Source organism: Corythoichthys intestinalis, chromosome 12 (genome assembly GCF_030265065.1).
Source record: "Corythoichthys intestinalis isolate RoL2023-P3 chromosome 12, ASM3026506v1, whole genome shotgun sequence".
Taxonomy (NCBI): Eukaryota; Metazoa; Chordata; class Actinopteri; order Syngnathiformes; family Syngnathidae; genus Corythoichthys; species Corythoichthys intestinalis.
Genome location: NC_080406.1, coordinates 16,295,359 through 16,323,351, shown reverse-complemented (window position 1 = coordinate 16,323,351; position 27,993 = coordinate 16,295,359). Strand labels below are relative to the sequence as shown.

General features: G+C 38.9%; 1 protein-coding gene across 1 annotated transcript; it reads right to left on the bottom strand.

The window, feature by feature from the left end:
- Window positions 1–37: 37 nt before the first annotated feature.
- On the bottom strand, window positions 38–27,746 carry irs2b (insulin receptor substrate 2b). The gene is made up of 2 exons (XM_057852171.1): window positions 24,419–27,746; window positions 38–5,407 (listed from the first exon to the last, which is right to left on the bottom strand). Exons 1-2 carry the CDS (start codon window positions 27,582–27,584, stop codon window positions 5,403–5,405), a joined length of 3,171 nt encoding a protein of 1,056 aa, XP_057708154.1. The 5' UTR covers window positions 27,585–27,746; the 3' UTR covers window positions 38–5,402.
- Window positions 27,747–27,993: the final 247 nt, after the last annotated feature.

Sequence of the window (27,993 nt, the reverse complement as noted above, 5' to 3'; positions counted from 1 at the left end):
TGAAAGATGAAATGGTAGAAGAATCAAGAGAGGCATATTTCTTAAATAATATCAATATTTATTCCATGTGTCTACAAAGAATCCATACCATCTAAAGCAAAGACGTAAATTTAAATTATCATCTCTTAGTCGCATCACATTAATATGCAAGATGGGAAATATTTACAATGAAAAAAGAAAAACAGCAAAGTAAGCCAAGGCCCACCCTACAGTAACCTTCCGATGCTTCTGATGAAGATACATAACTTGTATGCAAAACACTGCTCAAAACATCAAATGGGCTCAATTTGTAGGAAAAAACATGTACAAACCGCAACAAACAAAAAAATCTGAATTTTAAGCTTTCATAAACATAACAATTTTTACATTTGGTGGTGAGTAAACTCGTTTTCAATAGTGTAAATATTGCATATATGCCAGTTGTACCTAAGTATCATTTAGGTCAAGTAAGAATTTTTTGTTTTTTTTGTTTTGTTTTTTGAAAAATTTGCAGTTACAGCATTAGAAAAATTGTGGCATCGTCTTTCACAATACTATCCCATCTGTTATTAAATTATTTAACAAGAAAAAGTGGGGGGAAAAAATCACATATAACTTAATTAGTGCTTTTGTTGTTTCACTCCAACACAAACTATGTACAATAACAACAGCATGTTTTCCAACTTAAAAGTTGTTTGTTGTTGTAACGTCACTCTATATACAGTCTCGAAGTACCAGTGAATCCAGAAAAACAGCAATCACGCTTGTGGACTAGTAGTAGTAGATGTCGTCTTAGCTTTCACTCATTGTCACTGTGGCGCTTGCTTGCGCATCGTTCCCAATCTTGGAACACGACGTGTACTACATTCAACGCGTCCCGTGTTACAATCTAGACGAGTTTGCAAGTGCAAGACCATGCGTCCCAATTTGACGGCGTCCGATTAGACAATCGGCGTCGTCAGGAGGCAACAGGTGAGTATGTGAGTGTATGTGTGGCGTCCAGTTAAGACCAGGGATGGGCATTTTGACGGTATTTTATTGATCGGCTTTGGAAAAAGTGAAGAAAAAAAAAACATTTTTTGTCAAAACTGGTGATATAAATGAGTTGGATTTAAAATCGTATTTGAGAAACATTTTCTGTATTTTAAAAGGAAAAATCAAATCATTGGAAAGAAAAAAAAAATTGGGAAAATTGAAATCAAAAAGTATTTTTTTCTTAAAAAAGTAGAGTAGAATTACAAAAATACCAAAAATTTGTTTAAAAAAAATTGTGGGTAAAAAAATCTAAGATTTGAAATTTTTAGGTTCGTTTTTTGCTTTCAGCTAAAATCTCAGAATTTTTAGGAGGTCAAAAATTGGACTGATATGATGGAGTCGTCCTCATTTTCTGTATACACTCAGTGCCCTCCGGGTCAAAATGGCCTGTCTTCCCTAACATTAGGGCTGCAACTAACGATTATTTTCATAATGGATTCATTGAACGATTAATCGGATAAATGTCACTTTTTTCAATTTCACAATTTACCTGGAAGTTGTTTTAGGCACGTTGTAAATAACAATCAAGACAAATTGGATGACTATTTCCTTCAAAAATAATATTTTATTACAGCCTTCTGACTTAGGTGTAGTCTACAACTGTATCGATTATCCGATTTGTTAGCATCTAATTTATTAATCGATTTACTCGATTAGTTGTTGCAGCCTTATTGAGAAGCTAGTTTAGACAGTAAGATGTCTGAAAATTGGAAAAAATGTGAATTGTTTTCCAAAGTGAAAGATTTTTGTTCATGTCCTACTTTGACTTAACAAAAATATAATGAAGAAATCAGATAATATTTACAACTGAGAAATTACATATTTGCTATAACTTTAAGAATTTAAACAAGTTTAAAGATGAAGAAGGTCCGAAATGATTAATTGGTAATCACAATAGTTGTCGATTAATTTGCTAATCAATTAGTTGTCGATTAATTGTTGCACCGCAATCGCACATTAACCATCCTAATTGAATTTTAAACACAAAATTTCATAATGCTTCAAGAAACAACTCATCTTTCATTTTAATATACGAGTTTTCCTTCACTTGTATTTCAATAGCTTAACAACAAAATAAACATGTGAAAAAGTTTTGAACAGGGATGTCCTGATCCGATCACGTGATCAGAAATGGGGCCGATCGCGCCATTTTTCAGAGGATGGGAATCGCGTGAAAAGGGTCGGGTTTTTGATTTAAACATTTTTTATACTTTTAATTTTATTAATAAAATGAATACTTTTAATTTTTTAAGGGCTAAAAAGTAACAAAATTATCCAGAAATACAATGGCATTGCCAAAAGAAACAAAAATGTATATGGTGGAAAACAGACAAGGCTGAAAAAGCAGTTTCTGCTCTTGCACCCCTCTTTGAAATAAAACTGCTGTATTTTAAGTCAAAAGAACTGTTGTGTTTGATAGAACTATATGTCTATATGCTGCCATAGCAGTTTCATGGCGCATTAAGCCCCTGAACTATTTTTAATTTGTCTGTTTTACCCTGGAGACCCCCGTTTACAGACACTGCGCAACCGCTTTTATTTCAACCCAGCCATAAAACCAAGGTAATTAATTATATTTCTTATTCAAAATGTCTGTCATTTTTAGCTTTGAATTATTTAGGGCTGCAGCTATCGATTATTTTAGTAGTCGATTAATTGGATTTAGTTGGATAATTGGATAAGGAACATAAAAAAATTAAAATACCTGACCTGAGCCTCAAACGGTATAAAAAAAAAAAATAATAAATGAGGATATATGTACAACAAAAGAACAATTGGCTAACTTACATAACAAAAGTCCACTAGATTAAATGCTATAAAATGCCAACGCTTTTTTTTCTTCAATGCTCTTAACAAATAGTTCAAACACATATTCCAACAAAAAACGGCTAAATATATCTTTAAACTAATTTCCGAATGGATTAAAAAAAAAAAAACATTAGCTCAAACCAAATCTTAGCTTATAGTGGTCTTAACAGGGGGCAGCTGGATTCAGCCATGTGAAACGAGGCAGACTAGAGGGCAGTGTATCCACCCAAATCAATAGAACTAAATGCAAACACTTTCAAAACAAACCATTACAACGCCACTTTAAGTAAACGAATACTCGAAGCAGCAAAATTTATTCGAATATATTTTTTCTAATCGAATACTCGAGTTAATCGATTAATCGTTGCAGCACTAGAATTATTAATTGATGTCTATGTCACTCACATATTTTAAACTTTTAAACAAATCACGTCACAATGAAACAAAATAGAGTCTGTAAATAGGTCACGGATTTCTACATCATAACTATCGCTTAATCGTTTTTTTTTTGTTTTTTTTTGGTTTCTGTCCCATTTCCCCGATATTTTAGATAAATAAAAAAACCAAACAAAGAAAATGGAAAAAAAAAAAAAAACGCTTAAAAGGGTAAATATTTGCAAAAGAAAATCTCGACCACTCCTTGATGTCTGCCATTTCTGCATTGCAACCCTTGATATATTACTGTGTCTCACCCATAAAATCCCCAAAATGTCCGGCTGTGGTCATTCACAGCTGTGTGTTGACACTCGGTGAGACACGCTACACACAGTTTTTGGATCGAAACAAGGTAGGTACGCGATAACATCTCGTTAAAATCGTGGTGTCTTTAATTTGAGATTTTAAGCATTCCAAGGATGTATCTCACATGCATATAGGACAATTTTGAAATTTGGCCAAATTGGGGGTCTCAGAGCGGAACTACAAGTCACCTGAGTGTTTTCTGCCATATACATTTTATTCTCCATAATACTCCCGGAAAAAGGAAGAGGAAATACTGTAAACAGTACTTTTTGTTCAATCAAAATTCGGTATCGGATTGCGTTATCGGCAAAATCAGGTGACTCGAACTCGGATGCAAAAATATGCGATCGGGACATCCCTAGTTTTGAATGCATTTTCATTCATTTCAATGACTAAAGTTTCATTTTTTTTCATCCAGTGAACAATTTAACCCTAGAACGTATCGTTTAGGGTATTTTTTAAAGGGGGTTTAACTGAAAACAGGTCATTTTGACTCGAGGACAACTGAAGAAAATCATATATTTAGGAAACATTTTTTTCTAATTTTCAAATAAAAACATTAAGCCAAATAAAATTGAAATTAAGTGTTTTCTCTTAAAAAGTAAGGTAAAAATTATAGGAAAAAAATATTCAAAAAAAGTTAAAAATTTAAAAATTTTTATAAGAAAAAAAAAAGATATTTTTAGGCAAGGCGATAATTTGTCACAATCGACCAAAGTCCATCAAGACGCCCATCCCTAGTTAAGACAAAGAACTTCAAACATTCTTTTTTTGTCATATTTTCCTGCGAGCGAAAACAGGTGCTCAGGTACCAACTGTTTGGAGGTTCTAAAACTTTGGCTCAAGCGGGCCAAGGCAGTACCCGGGTCACATTGTGATGTTTGAGTATGACATCATCGCTCCTTTTAAACAAAGCGTAACTGGTGAATAAATAGACATATTTTGTATGGGGTTTTGTCGTAAACGTACCGTGGAAATCTCAGAGTGGCTCATTCTTTGCGTATCGGTTCTGGTGTGAAGGGTTGCTAGGTCCAGACTAAACAGCCCAACAGGGGCGGGATTAAGGCTTTGGATTGGTGAAAAATTAAAAAATTGTAAAATAAATATTTCATTCATATTTATATCAACTATAGGGGGTTAACCAACCTGTATTATTTTTTTGTTTGTTTTGATGAGGTAGGTTTTTTTAAACAAGCTTTTTAAATATGTACCTAAATGCCACTTTTATTATTTATAGAAATTCACACATTTGGAAAACATGTCACCAAATGCATACATCCTTGTTAAATAAATAAATATTTTGTAAGCATTTTTTTTGCATGTGATCTCCAGGTTTGGTTTGTGTCTTTTTAAACTCTGTTAACTCTTTCAGTGCCATTGACGATGATAGACGTCCAATCATGTGGCGTCCAATCAGCCTTCTGTTGTACCTGTATATTGAAATGAGTTTGTCACTGGTAGATGTCTAATCTATATGAAGTGGGAGGGTGGCAGCGAATGAACGATGTCTATCGTCGTCAATGGCAGCCATTGAGTTAATAATGTTAACCAAAATAATACATATCTGACATGATACAATAACTCATGTCGTCAGTTAAATACAATAGTTACCAAGCGTTAATAGTTGGTTTGAGAGTTTTTTTCTTGTTTGTTTTAAAGTCCAGCAGCATCGACGGACGGCGCCGAGGGAAGATTCGGGGCCAAAGGTCAAGTGTCCTTGTTGCCGAGGCGATGGCGGTGAAGGGTCAAAGGACATGTGGGCAGCGGCCTGCGGTCCAGCTGTTGCCCGCGTGACGTCATCGCTCAGGGAAGGAGGAGGGGGGCGGAGCCAGTGGCCTTCATTCTGAAAGATGCAAGAACAAAAACACATTCATAAAGGGAGATGGACAAGTCTTTTACAGTGTAAATTGGCAACTATATAATCAGTTCATCATTTTTTCTTGTAGAAAAAATGTGTAATGTATAGGGCTGTCAAAATTATCGCGTTAACGCGCGGCAATTAATTCTTTTAATTAATCACGTTAAAATATTTGACGCAATAAACGCACATGTCCCGCTCAGACAGTATTCTGCCTTTTGGTAAGTTTTACAGCAAGGCTCTTTGTGCTGTCTAACAGCGAACTCTTGTGGTCGCTTTGAGACATGGTTTATTGTTTTCTTGCCAGTTCAATATGGCTGCACGACGTCTCGGGCTGACGCTTACATTGTAATGTTGTGCTTATATGATCCTTGGACAAGATTTGTCCCTAAGTATGGTTGTTGTAAAGAATGTACATATTATGTTAGTGAGCGAAATGTTATATTTTTTGTATGAGACACTTTATGTTTAGAGAACCTGTATAGCGTGCTAAGCTAACATTGTTGCTAATGCAATGCTTGTGTACTTTTTTTTTGTAGTTTTACAACGGTCTAAAGAGGACAATGGTTTGAGGCCATTTTATTAATAAATCAAATGAAAAAGGAAGAAGTCTGATTATTAAGGCGTCGTTCACTAGCTGTCTAGCTTTGGAAAAAGTAGACGCTTCGGAGTGAGGACAGCATAGACAGATTTAAATGACAGTAGAGTGAAATGCCCACTACAGTCCTTATGTACCGTATGTCGAATGTATATATCCATCTTGTGTCTTATCTTTCCATTCCATTAATTTATTTTACAGAACATATATATATAATTTACAGAAAAATATGGCATATTTTATAGATGGTTTGAATTGCGATTAATTACGATTAATTTTTAAGCTGTAATTAACTCGATTAAAAATTTTAATCGTTTGACAGCCCTAGTAATGTAGTGTTTTTTCATATAAAAGAGTATTTCACGAATAAAGTCTGAACTTGACAAGACAAAAATATATACTGGCATTTTCGGACTATAAGCCGCACCTGACTATAAGCCGCCACCCACCAAATTCAATACAAAAATGACATCCGTTCATAGATTAAGCCGCGCTGGATTATAAACCGCAGCTGTCTCCGCTGTATTAATGGGATATTTACCCCAAAAGATATGTAAAACTTTATTTGACAGCGGCATCATAAGACTGTCCAAGACCAAATGAACCACCATGATGCTTTGAACCAAATGGCTACAAAGCTTCATTGCTTCAAGAAGAGTCATTTGGCCATCACTGCTCGCTTGTGGGAGACAGTCAACCTCTTCTGCCACCTGCTGTCAACACTGCTGTCATCCAACATGCCTCCTAGCATGCATTGCAGCGGTTCAGATGTAAATTAGAATCAAAATTCATGTTCTGTGCTAATTATTTCTTCAGTTACTGTTCCAGTTGATTCAATAATTGCAAGCTATGGTACTTGGTAACACTTTATTTGACAGTGGCACCATAAAACTGTCATAGGACCATCATTATGATATGACATTGCCATGAGCATTAATGAATGCTCATGTTCTGTGCTAATTATTTCTTCAGTTACTGTTCCAGTTGTTTCAGTAATTGCTAGCTATGGTATTTGGTAACACTATTTGACACCATAAAACTGTCACAGGATCATCATAATTATGATATGACACTGCCATGAGCATTAATAAATGCTCATGACAAATGTCATTTTTGTGTCATTCGGCAAATTATCTCACTTTAGAATGGATGTAAAAGATCCGAGCGCGACAAAAATTGAGTTAGTGACATAATTTGCCGGATGATATTTAATAACATCTGTCATAAGCATTCATTAACGCCCGCCTGTGATAGTGCCATGCCATAATTATGATAGTCTTATGGCAGTCTTATGACGCCGCGGTCAAATAAAGTGTTACCTATTAACCCGAATGTATCAACAAATAAGCCGCACTGGACTATAAAACGCAGACTTAAAAATGAAGGGGGAAAAGTAGTGGCATATAGTTCAAAAATTGAGAGAAGGGTGCATGTGATAGGGGGCGTGCCCTCGGTAGCTGAAACGTTTGAGTGCGTTAGGCTAAACAAAATTGATTTGGAGAAGGACCCTCGCAAATGGCAAATATTGCGAAGAGGCATGCTTACGAAGCCCAGTTCAAACTCAAGTCCATCACCCACGCGAAACAAAAAGAAACTGTCACCTATGGTGATTTTTAAGAGGAAGACGCTGAATTGAGCAGCCGTGTTTGATGGAGACCTCGCCCAGCTTTTCAATTCAGATACAGAAGATGAAGACTTTGATGTGAGTGCTTTCTTAAATTCTTTAATAAAGTAAATTTGAACTCAGTTTTGCTCCAGCTGCCTTTTAAACAAAAAAAAAAAAAAAATGCTAGCGCGCATGCTAGCATGCAGCGGGCATGCTAGCGCAGTGTTTTTCCAAACTTTTCTGAGTCACGGCTTGTTTTTACATAGGAAAAAATAACGCGGCACACCACAAACTAAAAATGTTCTAAAATTACTTCCTGTACAGTATATTTAATTTTCCAATAATTCCTCAATATTTATTCTAACTCAGTGTGACTTGAACCTGTTTAGATGAACACAAAGCCGATATCCTGGCTGGGACTGAAGAAAGACGCACACGAAGCTCTTTTTCAACAGCTCTTTGTCTCTCTGTTTTTATGTTGTTGTTTTTTTTATTGCAGTTAGGCTTGAAAAGCTCAGACTTATCAGGCGGGGGGACTTTAGCAATGTCTTAAACCGCATCAGGGCCGAGCATATCGCTGACAATTACTTTGCAGGCAGGTAGCATTCATTTCTCTGCCACAGTGTGAGACTTTTTGAATTGAGCAACACGTTCAGCAACAAGGTAACTGGCTTTGATGACTTTCTCATTTACCTTTTTAGTTTTTCTAAAAAAAAAAAAAAAAAAAGTTGCCTGTTTCTCTGTGTTTTCACGAAGGCAAACAAAATAGTCCATCGACCATCGACGTTTGGAGATTACGTTTAAGCTTGCATGGCACTTTGGCGCTGTTGGAGAGTTGCTTGTGTCGCATTCAAGAACTGTTCGGATTTCTAGCCATCGGCCACCTTGCTGTCCTCCAGAATGTGTTGGAATAAAACACAAGGGGAGGATTGACGATCGTCACATAAGGAAAGAACACTTTCGTGTATATCAACATTTGACGAGTCTAATCCAATGATGTGCTATAGACATGCTTGGTTCCACATTGTCGCAGACAGCAAGGTGGTCAGAAATCCGAGCAGTTCTTGAACGTGACACGAGAAATACCTCGCTCATTCGCACCCAACCGAAACCTTCTACCTAGTCCTTCCTTTCGCAACTCTGCCTGACGATGTAATGAAAAGTAAAAAAATAAATGTGATATTTTATAATTTCTCGCGGCACTCTAGCCGGTTGAAAAACACTGTGCTATCGTATGTTTTTCATGCGAAATGAGCCTGCCCTTTAAATGCGTTTTTTAAAATAAATTTACCAAAAACAAATGTTTGGGGGAAAAGGCTTATTTTCAAAGAAGAAAAAAACTACACGTAATAATAAAGTCATCACATTTTTCTTAAAAAAAAAAAATAGGGCTCTGTGGAATTTTTTTTCCCTCATTGGTCTCCATTGACAGCGTTGGACAGCAAAACCCTTTGAACTGGGCGGGCCTGGCAGCGGTCAAACAAGTTCAAATGGGTTGGACGTCCATCATCCATCCAGTGTCAATATGCATTTACAACAAATAACCATGTATACAGAATACATGAACACTTTGTTATTCAGTGACTTTACAGACATAAAACACAGGTACCCCTGACTACCGTCCCCCCAAAATGAAACCCCTCAAATGCCCCTCCAACATCTCCTTCATCCTCATTCATGCAGTCGCCACAGTGTCGCTTTCTGTCCCAGTGGAAAACACAGCTGAACTCTGACCCCCACGCACTTGTTTGTGAGCTTTCATTTGCATGCAACTATCAAACCGCGGCGGAAGTGTCGGGCCGCCGTGCGCACGCACACACGGCCGGGCCGGCCGCATTTTTGTCCTCCCGCCCCGCTTGTCGTCTCCCCCCCCGGAGGCGAACAAGAGCTGTTTTCACAAAGCTGGATGTGATCGTTCATTCTCTAAAACAAACCTTTCATTCAGGCCCAACTGACCCCCTCCCCACAACACTCCTACTATAAACACACACACTTTGTTCTCCTGTTTTTCACTCCCAAACGACAAAAAAAAAAAAAAAAAAATCTGGGAATCGTGTCATTTTTTTTTTTGTAGCGATGAATGACTCATTTTGGGGAAAATAGAGTTAACATGGCCTACTGATTGTTTGGGTTCATTAGAAGGCGAAAAAAAGAGATGGAAAAACCGCAGTAACTGAATCAACCTTACTGAGAGGAGTGGGAATGCGGTGAGGTCATGGGACTGCTGGACCTAAAGAAGACGAGCGCGAGGTGACGGGAAAATGAATCACGGGGAACGGTGGTTAATAACACGCAGAAGAAGAGACGGATAAATGAATGTCATGTGGAGTAGGGCTGCCATGATTAATCCAAATTAATATGTGATCAGATTTGATAATCGATGAATTCTTAAAGACGTTGCTGACTTAATAAATGTTCCATATCCTGTTTTTGGAGCCGCTTAACTCTTTGGCTGCCATTGACGGCGCTAGGCGTCCAATCTATTTTGACGGGGAGGGGCGATGGCGATCAAATGACTTGGACAACCATCGCTGTCAATGGCAGCCAATAAGTTAAAGGAAGATACTCGATATCTCATTGTATTTTAATTTTCAAGTTTTATTTATAACATTTTGTAAAAGAAAAATCTTTATTTTTAGAAAATAAATAACTCTTAAAAATGGTCCTTTTAATTTAAAAAATGTAATACATAAAGATTTACAAATGGTAATACATGAATAAAACATGATAAACAAAATAATTACAATAATAAAACAAGATTTTTTTTTACTTTTAGTTTTTTTTTTTGTCATTTTTTTATTATTATTATTATTATCATCACATTTTGTAATTAAAACACACAAAAAAACTGTCAATATTTTCCATTTTATTTTATTTCAAATTGTATTTCTTTAAATTCATATTATTTTTTAATTACATAAAAATTTTATTAATTAAAAATATTTTAAATAAATAATGGTATTATTTTTGTTTTTTTAATTAAAAAAAGTATCTATAAAGAATTAAATAGCAAACACAATATGCTCTCATCTGTGTAGTCCTCAATGAAAGCAGATTATCTTTGTCATGAATGAAAACAAGATCTTTGCAAACGTCTGCTTTTGCTTTAGGAAACAATCATACCCTTACATAATATTCTTGGTCAAATATTCCTCATCACTACTTTTAGTTCCAATGCACATTTTTAGCAAAAATGTCAAGTCCAGAGAAATAGAACAGTAAATAACCTGATGTATTTATGAAGCCAATAAAGCAACTCAAAATATTCGGTGATTAATCAGCTATCAAAATAATCCTTTGTGGCAACCCAGGTGTTGTGCATATCGAGGAATGAACCCAAAAGCCCCGTCTTCTATTAAGGGGGTGCACATAAACATCCCCCCCGCCATTTCACTCCTTCTCAGGCCCCGCCCACCTTCACTGTTCATTATTTATTTAGCGCGCTAGCTAAATTTAACTCGGCTTCATTCAGGGTTTGGACACCGGGGAGCGTTATTAGCAGACGGGTATGTTCTGGTGCAAATGTCTCAAAAATGGCCATCTCTGCTTAGTGTTGGCTGCCAATGACGGCAATAGACGTCAGATCCATTTAAGCTGGAAGGGCTGACAGGGAGAGGGAGAGGACTGTAAACGTGAGACAGTCACATCAAATGTTACAAGGAAAGAAAAGCAGGAATATTTGCACACATATGTTTTCAGGGAAAAAACATCTTGAAATAATAAAACTGTATTTTCACTGGGAAAAAGTCGGAACCTCCAAAGACAAAAATTACAATTTAAAAAAAAATTTAAATAATTTTTTAGCCTCAATTTTGGGGTAGATTGAACATTTTAGAATTTCTTGGTCAAAATTTAAATCTGGACACTAACTTTGAGACACAATTTATGTATTTAAAAAAAAAAAAACTTTTTTAACTCGCTGTCTGCCATTGACAACGATAGATGTCAAATTCATTTAATCTGAGAGGACTGGCTTTTAATGCTCATCTTTCAATGCCATTGACGGCACTATACATCCATGCCATTTGAATGTAAATATTTTTTGTTGTTGTTTGTTTTGCCACAAGTAATCAAAATGGATCTGTGATGAATGAAAGGATATATGAATCGACAACTATTTCGATAGTTGCTGAATTGTTTAAGGAGATTTTTTACCTCAAAATTGTCCAAATCCTCTTCTGGGGGCCCCTTAACTTATTGGCTGCCATTACAGGCAATAAACATCCAATCCATTTTGTCAAAATGGATTGGACGTCTAAGCGTCTTCAGTAAAATATATTCTTAAATGAATAAAGATGCATTTTACGGAAAAAAGTTGGAACCAGGCAAGACAAAAAAAACAAACATTTTTTAAGAAAAATCATCATAAATATTACGTAGCATTAATTTTGTGTTTGAACAAAAATCTTACAAAAACAAAGTCGTATATTCAGGGAGGAAAAAGATCTTTACAAGACAAAATTACAATCCTATTTATATTTTTTAGCCTCATTCTTTGGTTTCATATGGAATTTTTGGGGTCACAATTTGGACTCTTCTTAAAAATATAATGACTACATCGTCTTGAAAATCACCTATGAGACACGTTTTAAGTTGGCGTTTACACGCTCCGAAATGTCACGTAAACAACTTGTGGGAGTGAAAAGCAGGCAAAATGACGTCAGCTCTTTTCCCTGCGAGATGAGCAGGCTGGGATATGTCGTGTTTACATTCCAGCCTCCTGCCGGCTGACTCCTCCCTGATCTATGGCAGAGCTGGGCTACACAAACAACGAGCGCCTCGTGACCTGTGACCTTCCGTGCCTCAGGCCCGTTCGACGCGAGACGCAAAAACAAGCCCGCTCGCTCACCTCAGCGTAAACACCACCACCGCTGAAGGATTCCTCATGCAATGACTTGAACATACGTTCATTCGCCCCTCCCAGTCCAAACTGATTGGACATCTATTGTCGTCAATGGCACCAGCGAATTGCTGTAAAGGCAATATATATCAGGGATTTTTTTTAAATGCTAAATTAAAATTAACTAAAAATGATTTCCAAATAACATTTTATTTCCTAATAAAACTGAGACTATTTAGTTTTTTTTTTTTTTTTAATATAAAAAATAAATTAGAAAGCATGAAGAAGAAATTAAATAATAAAGCTGTGAAGAAATTTTTCAAAACACAAAAGTTTTTTTTTATTTATTTTTTTTAAGTAGAATAAATTTATAGTTAGGAGGCTCATAAAATAGGATTTGGACAATTTTAAGGTCAATGGCAGACAATGAGTTAAAGGCGATATGTTGGGGAAATGTAACTTTTTTTTAATGAAAAACTTAAAATATAGTTTTCGTTTATTATTTAAAATCTATTTTTTAAATAAAATTTAAAGATTTTTTTTTTTTTTTAGAAATGAATAAAATACCGAGTACATTTACCGTATTTTTTGGACTATAAGTCGCAGTTTTTTTTTTCATAGTTTGGCTGAGGGTGCGATTTATACTCTTAAGCGACTTATGTGTGAAATTATTAACACATTATTATATCATTTCACATGTTATTTTGATGTTTTGGAGTGACACTGATGGTTTGTTAAACTTGTTATAGTTATCTGAATAACTCTTAATGGCTATGTTACGTTAAAATGCCGGCCACGTTCGCATTTCATTGTTCATGCATCATGTAACATTATCATACCGTCCACATATTTAGCATGTTATTCTCTATTGTATTTTTATTTTAAATTGTCTTTCAAGATGACATATCTGTTCTATGTGTTGGATTTTATCAAGTAAATTTTCCACAAAAATGCGACTTATACTCCGGTGCGACTTATATACGTTTTTTTCCTCTTCGTTGGGCATTCTATGGCTTGTGCGACTTATACTCAGGTGCGACTTATAGTCCGAAAAATACGGTACATATGAGGATAAGAGAAGAGGATTTCAACAATTTGGAATGCAACAATACTCAAAATCATTAACCAACCATCAAAATAATCAGTTACCATATTGGCCCGAAAATAAGACGGCCCTGATTATAAGATGACCCCCTCTTTTTCAAGACTCAAGTTTGAAAAAAAGAGTTTTTGTACAGCAAATTAATTTTCATACAGAAAATAATTACAGTACGGATTACAGAGAGAAAAAGCATGTTATTTTGCCTCATTCAAATCTTAATATCTCAACATTTAAATATGTAAACTGAAGAGCAATCACATTTGTAAATGAATGGCTTCTGGTTTTTTAAATGTAAATAAACCAATCTATTGTGATAAAACAACAACATTGCAATAACTGCATTAACCAACAAAGTGAAGTCTAACTGTAACTGTAGTCTTGAAACAAATCTGAATAAGGAAAAACATTGTGATAAATTAATGCCAACTGGTTAAACCTGAGAGTAGCGGAGATCTGTCATGACAGAACATCGCTTCAGTGATATCTGGCGCCATCTAGTGTCGTGAATGGGGAGAGTAGCTGAGATCTGTCATGACGGAACATCGCTTTAATGATATCTGGCGCCGTCTAGCGACATGAATGGGTATAATTTCCAGACCGCAAATATAAGACGACCCCCTCTTTTTCAGTCTTATTTCAATGCAAAAAACACCATCTTATATTTAGGCCAATACAGTAATTAGCTGATCAGCTCATCATGGCAGCCCTGCTTGTAACAACTGTAACAATGAATGTACTTTACAATCTCAATATGTAACATGAGCATGTTCAGCTAACAATACTGATAAAAGCTGATGATTCATTTCCCATTAGTCCATTGAGAAAATACAGTAAAATATCCAAAGTTTATCTTGGATGAGAGTTGTGCATAAACTAGTCAGCTGAGACAAGCTGGCATCACACAGCAGCTCGAGACAAAACAAGCCGCTCAACAATGTTTAATCCCCGAGCGAACGTAAGCCTTCTTACCTCCGAGCTAATTTTGGGATAGGTTGACTTTGTTTTTATCTGTGACTGGAACATCCCGCCCTTGTGTACACTCAAGAGTTATGTATCACTCTCTACTCTGACTGTGCAGGGCGGGTGTACGAACAGGACAGGTGAGGGCAAGAAACAAAGTGTTCTTTTCCTCTCTTGCGTGTCATCAAATAGTCCCAAAAAAGTACACATTGGATTTATGGGACTGGAAAATGAAAAGGAAAAAAAAAGTTAACCTGGAAAGATGACAGCAAATGAACATCTGCTCATTCTCTGCCAGCTCTCTCCCACTACAAATGGATTGGGCATCTATCCGCATTCAACAGCAGACAAAGAGTCAATCAATATAAACTCCCAATAAGCAATGAGTTCATGCACAAAATAATTAACTTTAAGACTAATTGGGATTAATTTAGTGCTGCAACGATTAATCGATTAACTCAAGTAATTCGATTTTAAAAAAGATTCGAATTAAATTTTGCTGTTTCGAGTATTCGTTTAACTAAAGTGGCATTGTAATGGTTTGTTTTGAAAGTGTTTGCATTTACTTTTATTGATTTGGGTGGATACACTGCCCTCTAGTGGTGACAGTGACTATGACATAACTCATGTCACATGGCTAAATGCAGCTGCTCCCTGTTAAGACCAATTTAAGCTAAGTTTTTGTTTGAGCTAATGTTGTTTAATGCATTCGTAATTTAGTTTATAGGTGTATTTAGCCATGTTTTGTGGGAATATGTGTTTGAAGAATTTGTTAAGAGCACTGTTAAAAAAAAGTTTTTATTTGAGTTAATGTTGTTTTTTTTTAATGCTTTCATAATTTAGTTTATTGGTATATTTAGCACTTTTTTGTTGGAATATGTGTTTGAACCATTTGTTAAGAGCACTGTTAAAAAAATAAAAATTAGTATTTTATAGCATTTAAGCTAGCGGACTTTTGCTATGTAAGTTAGCCAATTGTTCTTTTGTTGTACATAGATCCTCATTTATTTTTTTATACCATTTGAGGCTCAGCACAGGTATTTTTAATTTTTCATGTTCCTTCAAACTAACTAGTTCATCAATTATTCGACTACTGAAATAATCGATAGCTGCAGCCCTAAAACTGGCCTTCTTAAAATGAGACTTTTACTCCGGTGTGACTTATATATGTTTTTTCCCCCATCTTCATTGTGCATTTTTTGGCTGGTGCGACTTATACTCGGGTGTGACGTATAGCCCGAAAAATATCTTAACTGTGTTAGTTAAAATGATGCTGAGGGAGTTAACTCGCATATTATTTATTTATTATTAAAATTGGCATTAAAACAAAATCACTCGCTGCCAGCCCTTCCCAATCCAAATGTGTCGGAACTGAAAGAGTTCATCAAACATGATTAGCAGGTCATTAGGAAAGCCTCTGTGTCCAAACGGCACCGGCCCTTGGAGGTATGGAAAACAACAGCAAATACGGCCGGTGCCAAATAAAGCATGTGTGTGTCAAGCGGGGAGGGGGGGGGGTGTAGGTTGCATCACATGATTTCTGCAAAACAGAAAGCGATGCCTGGAGAGAGGGGGCGGAGAATGAGGGGGGAAAAAACGGAGGGGGAGGGGTTAAGGGGTAGAAGAAGGCTTCTTGAACACACCCTCCTCCTCGCCTCTCTACTCCACTATAGTCCACTAGCACCTTCTCCCTGTTGTTGTGGCAGATGGTGGCCAGTCATTAGCGTATTGTCACTCTCCTTCCTAAAAGAGCCAGATAACCAGTGAGTGCTGCTTGGCGGGGCAGGTGCAAATACTCCTGACTCAATCCAACCCCCCCGCCACACTCGACCATCTGCTGGCGGCTGCGCATATGCAGACAGGAAGACGCACAAAGTGGAACAGTGGAGCTGCTAAATTGGGCAAGGCATGGAAGGAGTGAGTCAGATTCTCCCCTAAATGCAACCATGCAAGACGGCTGTTACAACACGGGCTGGCTGGGGGGTGGCTAAATAGATGAAAGGTGGGCTGACAAGAAATATGCGTAAAGTAATCCACACGCTTCCGTGATGGGGCTCGCAGCATTTCGTTGGAGTTCAGAGGTCGCTCAAGTGACATTGCAGCGAGGGCAGAAGGCGTGCCCTTCAAGGCTAGAGTGGCGGTGTAGCAACAAAACAACGAACTGATCCACTAGGGTGGCCACCAATCACTGACAACTAATTATCAATTATAAAACGAATGTATTTTGATTGTGGATTAATTGTCTGAAAAAATTATTGAAATAAAAATGAGTTGAAAAAAAAAAAAGATTTAAATGATTTAAAAGAAGACAGCGCTTTCTTTTTTCATCAATTTAAAAAACAGTTTCAATAAATATAGCTTTATGTATACACATATATGAAATGTATGTATATATTTTTAATTTTAAATCATAGTTTGGGAAAAACTAAATATTTTGTCAGAAAAAAACTTTTTTTTTTTAAAAAATAAAATCCAAAAGGAAAAAAAACGGCCATATTCTGTCATAAATATTTGAAGAAATTTAGTTTTATTTCTTTTGGAACTTTAAAAATCAAAACATTTTTTTTTCATTAAAAAAAAAAAAAAGAAATTTAGTTTTCGTTTTTTTTTTTTTTTTACTTTAATGAAAAAAATATTCTTTTCATTTCGTTAAAAAAATATTTTTTCATAGGATAAACAAATACAAAAAAAGGGGGGGAAATTTAAAACACTTTAAAAGGAAAACAGTAATTTTTTAAAAATTTTTTATTAATACACTAAAATCATAAAGTAACATCGTACCAATTTTCATATTCCAGACTTTTCGCAACGCATAGTTTCAGATTGTCAAGTGCATTTTCAACTAACCCATAAAGCCTTGGGTAATACAAGTCTAAAATCGCACAAATAATCGGTTATTAATCGATAATGGAAATACTGGTTTATAGCAGCCCCACAATCGACGCCCTCACCCATTCAGAGTTAGCCACAGCCAGCAGAAAGAAGAATGTCCATATATAGCGCTATAGAATGCACCCCCCTCCCAATATTCATTCACATGTGTGTTGAATTTTAGAACAGCAACTGCCTCGCTAACCCCTCCGCTTTCAGAGCCCGGGTTCCCTCCCTCATTCCCTTTCACCCCCACAGGGGTGACTGCAAATGCCAAATGAGGACACTGGATTTAAGTTCCTAGCTTTCAAACTGCAGCACTGAAGGGAATGTAAACTATGGGCTCAGTCAGTGATAACAAGAAAATGTGGTCAAGCTTGCGGGAGACAACGCCTCATCTCCTCCTTGATCGCGAAGAAGCATGTGTTCAGTCATTTGGAAGGAGTAGTAGTAGTAGAAGTAATAGTAGGAGTAGTAGAGGAAAAAATAGAGTTGTAAAAGGTGCAGTGACTGTTAACTCATTGGCTGCCATTGACGGTGATAAAACTTGCAATCCATTTGAACTGGGAGGGCTGGTAGCGATCGTTCAATAGCTGTCAGCCCTCCTAGTTCAAATGGCACTGAAACACGATGTGCTTTTAAGCAACATTGACCTAGTATTTTTTGTTATGATTTGGAAATTTGATCAAAAAATGATCACCTTTTTGACAGATGCAAAGCCAGTAGGTGTAGTAGCAATGTCGAGAAACACTACGAGCACTCTTATCTAGTCACTAGACATGTGCCAATTAGAGGTTTCAAAGTATACTGTGGTATGAAAACATCACGGTTTCAAAACTGCAAAAATTTTCCATCATACCGTCCCTAGTCCCAAAAATGCAGGGAGAAATTCCTCGCTTGCAGCTGCAAGGCTCAACCCTCCCACATCAGTTGTTGCTCAGTGTCAGTGAGTCAGCTGTGCTACACGATGGGTGGAAGACGTGAAACTCCTGAACTTCCCCCCCCCCCCCCATCGAAGAAAACGAAATCGCTGGTATGCGAAAACTTCGGCTACAGGAAAGTTAGGAGGAGGGCCAACTGACATGTAAAACATGTTTGCGGGGGCTGCCGAGGAGGCAATACCTCTAATTTTATTTCAAAATGATTTTTCTAAATAGTTAATGATTAGGTACGTAAACACCGTCATGAACGTTTCCTACAAGCTACAAGAGTTAACTCCAGCGTGTTTAGTGTGTCTAGCGGTGGTAAAACGTGGTGGGGGTTTTTTTCTCTCTGGCAACTGTATGTGTTGAGAAAGAGTGCGTGTATAACGTAAACATGATACGAGTCATACACACATGGTTTTTATGGAAAATAATTTAAATATTTTTGTTCTGATGGTAATAAGGTTGAGCTGTGGCTGTGGGTTTTGGCTCACCTAAAGGATTGCATTTATTTTGATTTTATATAGAATATATATATATATATTTAACATTATACTTATGTGCCAATTTCCTAATATTTTTTGAAAAATAAAAATCCTGTTCAATGGTTTTTAACTCATACGTCTCAAGGTAACAAAATTTAGATAATTTTTTAATTGCAATACCATGATACCTTGAAACCGTGATATTTTGGCTTAAGGTTATTATACCGTTAGAATCTCATACCTGCACATGCCTACTTGTCACGTAAACTGAAACCACAAAATTACCCTATTTATTTGTTAGAAAAACAAATGAAATTACTAAAATTAAAATAAAGAAGATATTTTGCTGATACTTTTTAAAAAAGAAAAAAAAAAGGTAAATAAATAAAAACGTTTTTTTAAAAAGTCCAATCTAAAAAAACCTTTAATATTTACATTAAGAGGCTCTAAAAAGATAATATGTACAAATTCAGCCAATTCACAATTTACACTGGGAAACCAAGTTTTTTTTGTTTTGTTTTGTTTTGTTAGGTCAGACAGCTGTTTCCAACTAATCTTTGGGTGCGGACTCCAAAAGTGGTCTCCGTTTCTCTATCAAGTACAAAATATTGTACTTAACGTATCTACTTCTTTTATATATATATTAAAAAAATAAAATTAAAAAAAAAGATCAAATATTGACATGCAATGAGAGACAGTATGAAAGAGGCAATGTTTATTTACCACTTATAGTTTTACAAAGGATATGGCTAGGGTCATTATGATTGTGTACAAATATAGTAATTAGGTAAACATAGTGGAGAGAAAAACCTGACGTGCTGACTGCTATTTTGGAACCAGTTTGCCAATTTTACTTATAATCAGTATAAAAAACGAATTCAACAGAATTTTGGGGGACAAAAAGGTCCCGATGTTTAACAAAAAAAAAAAAAAAAGTTTTTATCGATCTATTGGTCAATCAGTTGTGATAGCATTTGCATAAGACAACAAAAACGACCATGTTCATGTAGACATGACCATGACTGCCTTTGTTCAGAGGTCGTCAGCAAATATTCAAGGTCAAATCACATATGTTCATACAAACAGTCAGAGCCAGTTTGTGAAGTTGTTCATAGCAAAAAAAAAAAAAAAAAAAAAATCCCATCCCCCTTCAGAGTCTTCCATCCTGCCAGGTTACAAAAACAAGTGAGCATTCACCTCTCCCAGCAACCTTTGCACACTGCCCCGCATTCCAGGCCTGAAACCCAGTACCTGACAATTGATAAACAACTGACTCACTTGTTTTTCTGGGGAACCCAATGACTTGCACAGAATGCCGCGAGAAGCGTCATAGCCGACACAAAAAACAGACGAGGTAAAATACGAGCTGCGTGGTGAAAGCACAAATAAAAATGAACTCTTTGGCTGCTATTAACGGTTATAGACCAATCCGATCTACTTTAAAAAATAATCTGTTCTAACTTTGACCACACAGTAACTTTGGCATATTAACACTTTCAACACTCAAACTGAGAAAATACATCAACAACCTTCATACTGTTGTATGGGCTTTAATGTTATTTCATAAATTATTAACATTGGCTGCCATTAAAGGCGATAGGCAATCGCCCTAAATGGGTGTTTTTCATATAAATGTTCTTTTACTAACTAACACAACTAGGGCTGCAGCTATCGAATATTTTAGTAATCGAGTAATCGACTGAAAATGCTATCGATTAATCGAGTAATCGGATAAAACAAGTATATTTTTAGGTGAAGAGCAATTATAAATATACATGAGAAAACAAGACATTTCATCTAATCTTGAACCATTTTCAGTCAATCAATGTCTTTATTTTCGATGTACCATGTTGAAAACAGCCAACAATTGCATCTCAGATGTAACTAGAATAAAAAAAGACTAATTCACTGCTTTCCCCCAAAAAACCTTTAGATCTTATTTTTTTTTTTAAAAACATATATATATATATATATATATATATATATATATATATATATATATATATATATATATATATATATATACACCTAAAAAATGCCGTTACGCTTGATAACACACACCACTTAAAAGTTAGGATTTTTTCCCACGTGTTTCAACTGAATTTCTATTTGTGTCAAGCCATTTTTAAGTTCTAGTTAAGTTTTAAGTTAGTCTAAACTGTAAGTCCTGATAGGATTTTGAGTTTTTGCAGCGTTCAAAATAAATGTATGATACAGGCTGTATTGGAGCACATTAGGGACCAGTGCTACTTGGTGTTTTATCCAGCAATGACTACTGAGCTAAAACTGATAGTTAGCATTATTGAGTTTTTATTTTACACCCTCATCACTCCACAACGCTATGTTATGTTAAAGCCTGTATGTAAGACACGTTAGCCACGCATCGAAAGTGGTCATAATTAAGAGAAACCTAGCCCTCCGCAGGGCTAACGTTACTTGAGCTAGTGACAGTAACGTTAATCTTATTTATTAGCGCTCTTTATTAGCGCTTAGCGCTCTACTGCTTTAAGATGGCGGCTGTTTACTAACGCTGCCCAGACGCGGCCGAGTCTGTCATTTCACATCTAGTTCAACATACATGTGATCTCTATGAGACTCATCAGATGCTAGTCACGCTACCTGCTACCAACGTAGCATCGTGCGGGCTAGTATTTAGCAATGTCGGCGTCGTTTGTTGTAGCTGTTGGCTGCATAAGTTTTATTTTTTTTTTTTTTTGCTTCTTCCTCTACGCACGTGACATCAGCGCGTTGTCCCGCATTAAAAATAGTCCGAGCAAAACGTGATGCTTAGAGCTGTCAAAATAAACGATTACTCGAGGTGAATAAAATTACTCGGATCAGTTTTAAACTCGAGTTACTCGAGTTGCTCGAGTATTCGTTTCAGCTCTAAACACAACACATACTATTTGAATATTATAGATGTACCTTAGCTGCCAATGAATGCATTAATAGTAAATAGTGAATATTCTCTCTTTTTTTGTATTTTCAAATATTTATACATTTTGTTCGAAGACAAATATGGAGAAAAAAATCATTATTTCATTAACAAATTTTTTAAAAATAATTTTAATGTTATTTTACTAACTACCACAACACATATTCTGAATGAATACTATACATATATCCAAGCTGACAATGAACGAGTTAATTGTAAAATTGTGAATATTTTCGTATTTAAATTTTTGTATTTTTATTTATACATTTTTTTTTTTGGTTAAAAGACAAAAAAACTAGGTATTCTTTAAAAATTATATTTAATTATTTTTTTCAAGTATTCAAACAGATTTTTTGAAAATTTTGAAAAAATTGTTATTTTCTTCGTTAATGAGTGTAAAGTTATCCGTCGTGCTTTTGGGGTTGATGGGGACCAGAACCCGCTGCGATCAGTGAAAAACCGCGACGTAGCACACCCCCTTAGAAAAAAAAAAAAAGCGTGTTAAATGCATTTATTCAGATTTAGCATTGGAAAGATACATATAAGACATGTTATTTTCATTTTTTCCCCCAAATTAAAAAATACATATATATTAATAAATGGTTTTTAAGCACTTCAAATGTAATAATTATGATAAGTTTTAAACAAGTTACTGTCCCACTGAATTATTTTTAAACAAGAATAAAGTAGTGGAAAAATGCTTGGCTTTATTAAATGCTTCATTGAGTGAGTCCGCTCACTCCACTCCACTGCTCACTTACACACAATGAGTTGCCAAAGCAGCGGTTTAACAAGTTAAATGATGATTGACGTATGCGGCTCTTTGAAGCTTAGGCTTACAAGCATCTGTGGCAAGATCAAACCCAAACATTTTTCAACATCCTTTACTTTAAAAAGCAACTCCAATGCACGACCTGACAACAAAGAGCAGGGAGGGAGGGAACGAGAGTGAGACTACGGGATTGGCTCGGAACAACTCATCTGTGTGTTTTTTTAATTGAAAAAAAATCTGCGATGGACTGAGGGCGCCAAGTTTGAAGCGCGAAGTAGCGAGGGATCTTTGTTTTGAATAGAAATATTCTTCTTTATTAACTAATTACCATAACAAACACTCTATAAATACTAAGCATGTACATGTACTGCCAATGAATGAGTTAACTGTAAATAATCGTTTTTTTTTTTTTTTTTAATTAGCATTTTTCTGTATTTATTCATACCTATTTTTATATTAAAAGACAAAAAAGGAAAAAGATAACAGTAAATATTCTTTTTGTTAATCAAAATATATTTAAATATATTAAAAAGTAATTTTCTAAAATGTATTTCTTTTACATGTTTTTGAGTCAAAATCGATTGGACATTCATCGCCGTCAATGGCCGTTCTTTTACGAACCATATCAACACATACTCAACAAATAGCTGGCAATGAATGAGTTAACAGTAAATACTAGTAAACATTCACTCTCTTTTATATTTAATGTATCTATATTTTTATTCAAAGGCAACAAAAGGAGAAACAACTGTAAATATTCTCTTTTGTAATACTGTATATATATTACATATATTAATCTTTTATTATTTTGTAAATATATTTTAAATACTTTTTTTCACAATGGATTGGGTGTCTGTCACACTCAATGGCAGTGAAAGAGTTAACAAGACTTCACAGCCTTTCTTTCCGGACAACAGCGACTTCTGACGTGCCGCTGTTAGGTCACCTATCCATGTAAAAAAAAATAAAAATCCCTGCCTTTAGAGTTGCATGAAAAGCCAGTGATGCAACAGCACACAGAATGAGGTGAAAGGTGATATTTTGATGGCAACTGTTCTTTCCGGAAAGACGACCCGTCAACTGTATAGTAGTCAGCCATATAAACACAATAGAACAACATAGACGACCAATAAACCTGCTTTTACACCAAGGTATAAAATGCCAATTCGTAGCTGGTGTGGCTACTTGAATTCTGCCTGCGTGTGATACACAGACGGAACACTGACGTGGTCTAAAGCGCATGAGACCAACAGACAGCCAATAGGAAAATAAAACAGTCTGAAACATGAATGGTGACATTAGAAAGCGTAAGGAGCATTCTAGATTGATTTTTAGTATCAGAGATGCATAAAGGAGATGAAAGGCCTAGCAAACAGCTATCCTCCAAATCACACTCCCGTGAAATTTTTCGTTGTGTCACGGGTGTGACGAGGGGGTGACTAATCTTATCTAAACATCGCCGCCTGCACCTCACGGCCATGTTTGAAACAACTTCTCCAAGGTGTTATGACACATAAAACTGCACAAAGTTAGGCCTGTTTGTGTCTCCAAGCGATAGGATACGCACATGTTGTTTCGCCCAGGTTTGGTTACATAATGTAGGTTGCTAGCCAAAAAGAATGCAATATTCTTTTTGATTAGGCGTGTAAAAATCCATTCGGATTGAGCAGCTTTGAGATTAGAGTCTGTGACGACGAGGCCGGCTGCAGGCGGGAACACTACGCTCTCACAGTTTTTCACAACTCGGGAATGAAAATGAGCCTGGCGCTGCTTAGCAACCACAAGTCAATTTGCAGAGTACACAGAAGCGCTACGACAGATCCTGCTCTAGTAATGATACCACTCCCTTCATGAATGAAAGCATCCTGAATGAAAGTGCATACAGCACATGTAGTGGAACTCACCTTTCACAGCGGCGGCGGTCGTCTCCTTGAATCCCAGGCTGGCGTAAGGGCTGGAGTTGAAGCCGTTCATGCCGCCCTTGCATCCACAGGCGCTTTTGAATCTCAGGAGTCCGTCACAGCCCCCTAACCGGCACCCTCCGAGGGTGCCCTCCATCAAGTTTAAGGCAATGTAGTTGAGTCCGTTCTGATAGCCCGCAGACGTCTCCCTGCACATGGGGGCGCTGCCGCCGTAGTCCTCATCAGATCCCTCCGAACCGCGCGCGCCGTGGGAAACATTTTCCACCGAGGCCGAGCTGTGGCGCTTGGTGTCGTGGGCGAAGGACGGGCACACGGGTGTGACGGTGGTGGTAGAGGAAAAGGTCTCGGAGCTGTGCCGCCGACGTCCCTGAGGGTCAGCGCGGATGACTTTGGCACCCCGGTGCGGATCTGCGAGCGGCACGTTGAGGGAGGGTCCCCCGAGGAGAAAAGAATCCACCGGTGCTGCCGTTACAGTGTCCGCCACTAGGCTGCTGTCGAGACTCAGTCTCTGGACACACGTGGCGGGGCTAGCAGCGAGGGGGGCGTTGGTGTCGGCGCCAAAAGGACCAAACGTCATCTCGGTGTAGTCGTCCTTGATTGCGGCAGGCTGACACGTCAGAGTTAAGTGATGCTGGAGAGGATATTCATCCAGCACCTCGCTCGCCTCTGCCTGTCCATCTGCGTCTTTGCCATCTTCCTTCCGGTTCAGACTTCCTCCAGGGGAGGAAACCGCAGATTTAGGGGAGGCAAGGTCCACATTAACATAATCAGAGAGCGGTGGTGAACCCGCGTCAGCGCGCTTTAAGTCTTCAGATGCTTCAGATGCCGCCGCATCACTGGAAGCGCCACTGAAGTCAATGTTAATATACTCCCCCGGGCTGCGCGGCTCAGAAGGGAGCGGGTGTTCACTCATACATGGTAAGGTTCTTAGAGAATCCAGGGCCAGGCGGGTGGGTCGACACGCCCTACTTCTGTGCACCAGACCTCCATCACTCCGAGCTCCTCTGAGAGGAGGGGTGGCAGATGAGGGGGTGCCCGGTGTCACAGAGTCACCTGTTGAAACGGGACAGTAGTTGGACTCCTCTTCTATCCGCTGTCTCTGTAAACACATCACCACATATTGGTCTGTGTCAGTCGAGCCGTTGCGCTGCAATTGGCCTTTAAGTGAAGAATATGAATAAGGCTGTCTGTGTTGTTGCTCTCCTCCAGAAGAAGTAAGGATGTGTTCTCGGGGCATGAGGGCTAACAAATGGTCGACAGGAGACATGTTCAGGTATTCTCCATTTGTCAGTTTTCCATCATTGCTCTCCATTGACATTTTGATTCCGCACCACATGCGCATGTAGCCGTTATCCTCGAGGGAAATGCTGCCCGGGGAGTCAGTGTGCAGGGCCTGCCCTGCAGCAAAGGAGGGGTGAGATCGGGGGTTGATTATCTGCTTCGGAGCAGAGACGCACATGGGGCTCATAGGCATGTAGGGGTCATTTTTGGCTCCTGATGCGTTATGTGCCACGCCCGGCATCATAGGCATGTAACCACTGTCGCCCTGAGGACAGTTTGAACCAGCCTGGACGTCCCTGCACTCGTCAGGAAATGTTCCTTTAGGAGAGGCTGTGAGGCACCTGCGAGAAGTCTGGCTACCACTGGTGTAAGTGGCCCTCATTAGGGTGTACTCGTCCAGGGAAGCCGAAGACACTTGGGGGAGACACCTCTGCTGGCGGGGGGTCGTCAAGGAGTACGTGCGTTTCCGATAAGCCTTGTCCAATTCCGGAAACCACCGATGGTTCTGTTGTTCCATCACCATGTAGCCATCGAGCCTGCTGCCGTCCCGGGAAGGGGGGGTGTCAGCTCGGAGAGACTCCGGGGTATTGCTACCGTACGCGGGGCTGGAGCCGTACTCTTCGCACGATATGAAACCGGCGTCACTCGGGGAGCCCGAAAAAGAGGCACTGCAGCTGGAGGGACGCGGCGCGCCTCCATCTGGACACGAGGAGAGGCTCGCGAGGCTGGGGGCGGCCATTGGCGGAGAATGAGACAGAGGCATAGACATGGACTTACTGTGCTGCAGGGAGGAAGATTCGAACGTCCGACACGGGCGTGCCGTGATGGTGTGAGACCTGCTCAGGAGGGTGCGGTGGACCCCCGGGCTGAGGGGGCTCCCGTTCACCGACATAGGGCGTGTCATGGTGCCGTCGCCCTCGCTGGCCGTGCGTATCCGACAGGAAGAAAATTTCCCCACAGGCGAGGTCGTGGCCATGCTGTCGGTGCGAGATCTCCGGAGGAGACCGGTCTGGCTCGGGGGAAGGTGGTTCAGATGCCGCCTCGTGGGCACAGAGATGGGGTTGGTACCTGATGACTGGCTTTTGCTCCGGGGGCGGAATTCCGATAGCTCCTTCATGGCTTTCATGGCCTCCAGGATTGTTTCATGGATGTTCTGTGCCACCACCGAATCGTCAGCTTGCATCCAAAGCTCGCCGGGTCCGGTGGCTGCGGAGCGACCCACCTCGATGAAGAAGAAGCTGTCAGAGTGGCCGCACCTCCGGATGTTCATCAGCTGCAAAATGACTGAGGCCACCTCCGTGTTGAGCTTGACAAAACTTATAGTCCGACTGGATAAACAGAGTCTGTAGACCCCAGTTAAATTCCTGCTCTGCCCCAAGCCTTTTGACTTCATGTTGACCTGCCATACCTCCTTATAGGCGGCGCTGACCGGCGTGATCACCCCGTAGCTCGCTTCGTCGAAGCCCACCAGCGAGGACGCGGAGTTGGACGCCGAGCCATCGAACTCTCTCCCCTCCGCGATTAAATCCGTCAGCCCGCGGTACCAGCCCTCCTGCTCGCCCTCGCTGTCAGCGGCCACGGCAAAGTACTCGTCCTTGGTGTAGAGCGCGATGAGGTATTTGTGTTTGGCGTCCGCTCGCTTGTTGACGTTCAGGCAGCAGTCCAGCGGGATGACCCTCTTGGCGGCGGACTTATTCCTCCATTTCTTCTCGCTCTCGTAGTACTCCAGCCGGGCAGGGCAGCCCTCGCCGGGCTCCCGGAGCACGAAGAATCGTTTGTGTCCGTGTTTATGCTTCCGTAGGTAGCCGCACTTCTTCACGCCGGCGGCCGGGAGTGGGGGGCCGGCGTCGCTCGGCGGACTCGCCATTCCACTCTTCAAACACTTACGAGGAGGAGGAAGAAGACGAAGAAGAATCGAGGGACACGCGGTGAGAGTCCTTTTTTACGCTTCGATCCTCCTCCGACTGAGCGATAAATAACACATGTCTGCTGCTGCTGCCGCTGCTGCTCTCTCTGCTAGTGCTGGTGTCCGGACTGGGGAGGGGAAACAACATGTGACCATTTACACACTCAAAGGAGGAGGGGGAGGAGGGCAAAAGGAAAGAGGGAGGGAAAAAAAGCAAGAAAAAAATACGCACACGGTAAGTGGGCGGTGCGCGCTCAGCTCATTGGGCTCATTGGTGGATTGAGCGTGAATGCGAGAGGGGAGGAAAGCCTCCTACTACCGTCACTCTGCCCCCTTCCGACCCGTTCGAGCCTAGTCACGGATCCGTTTA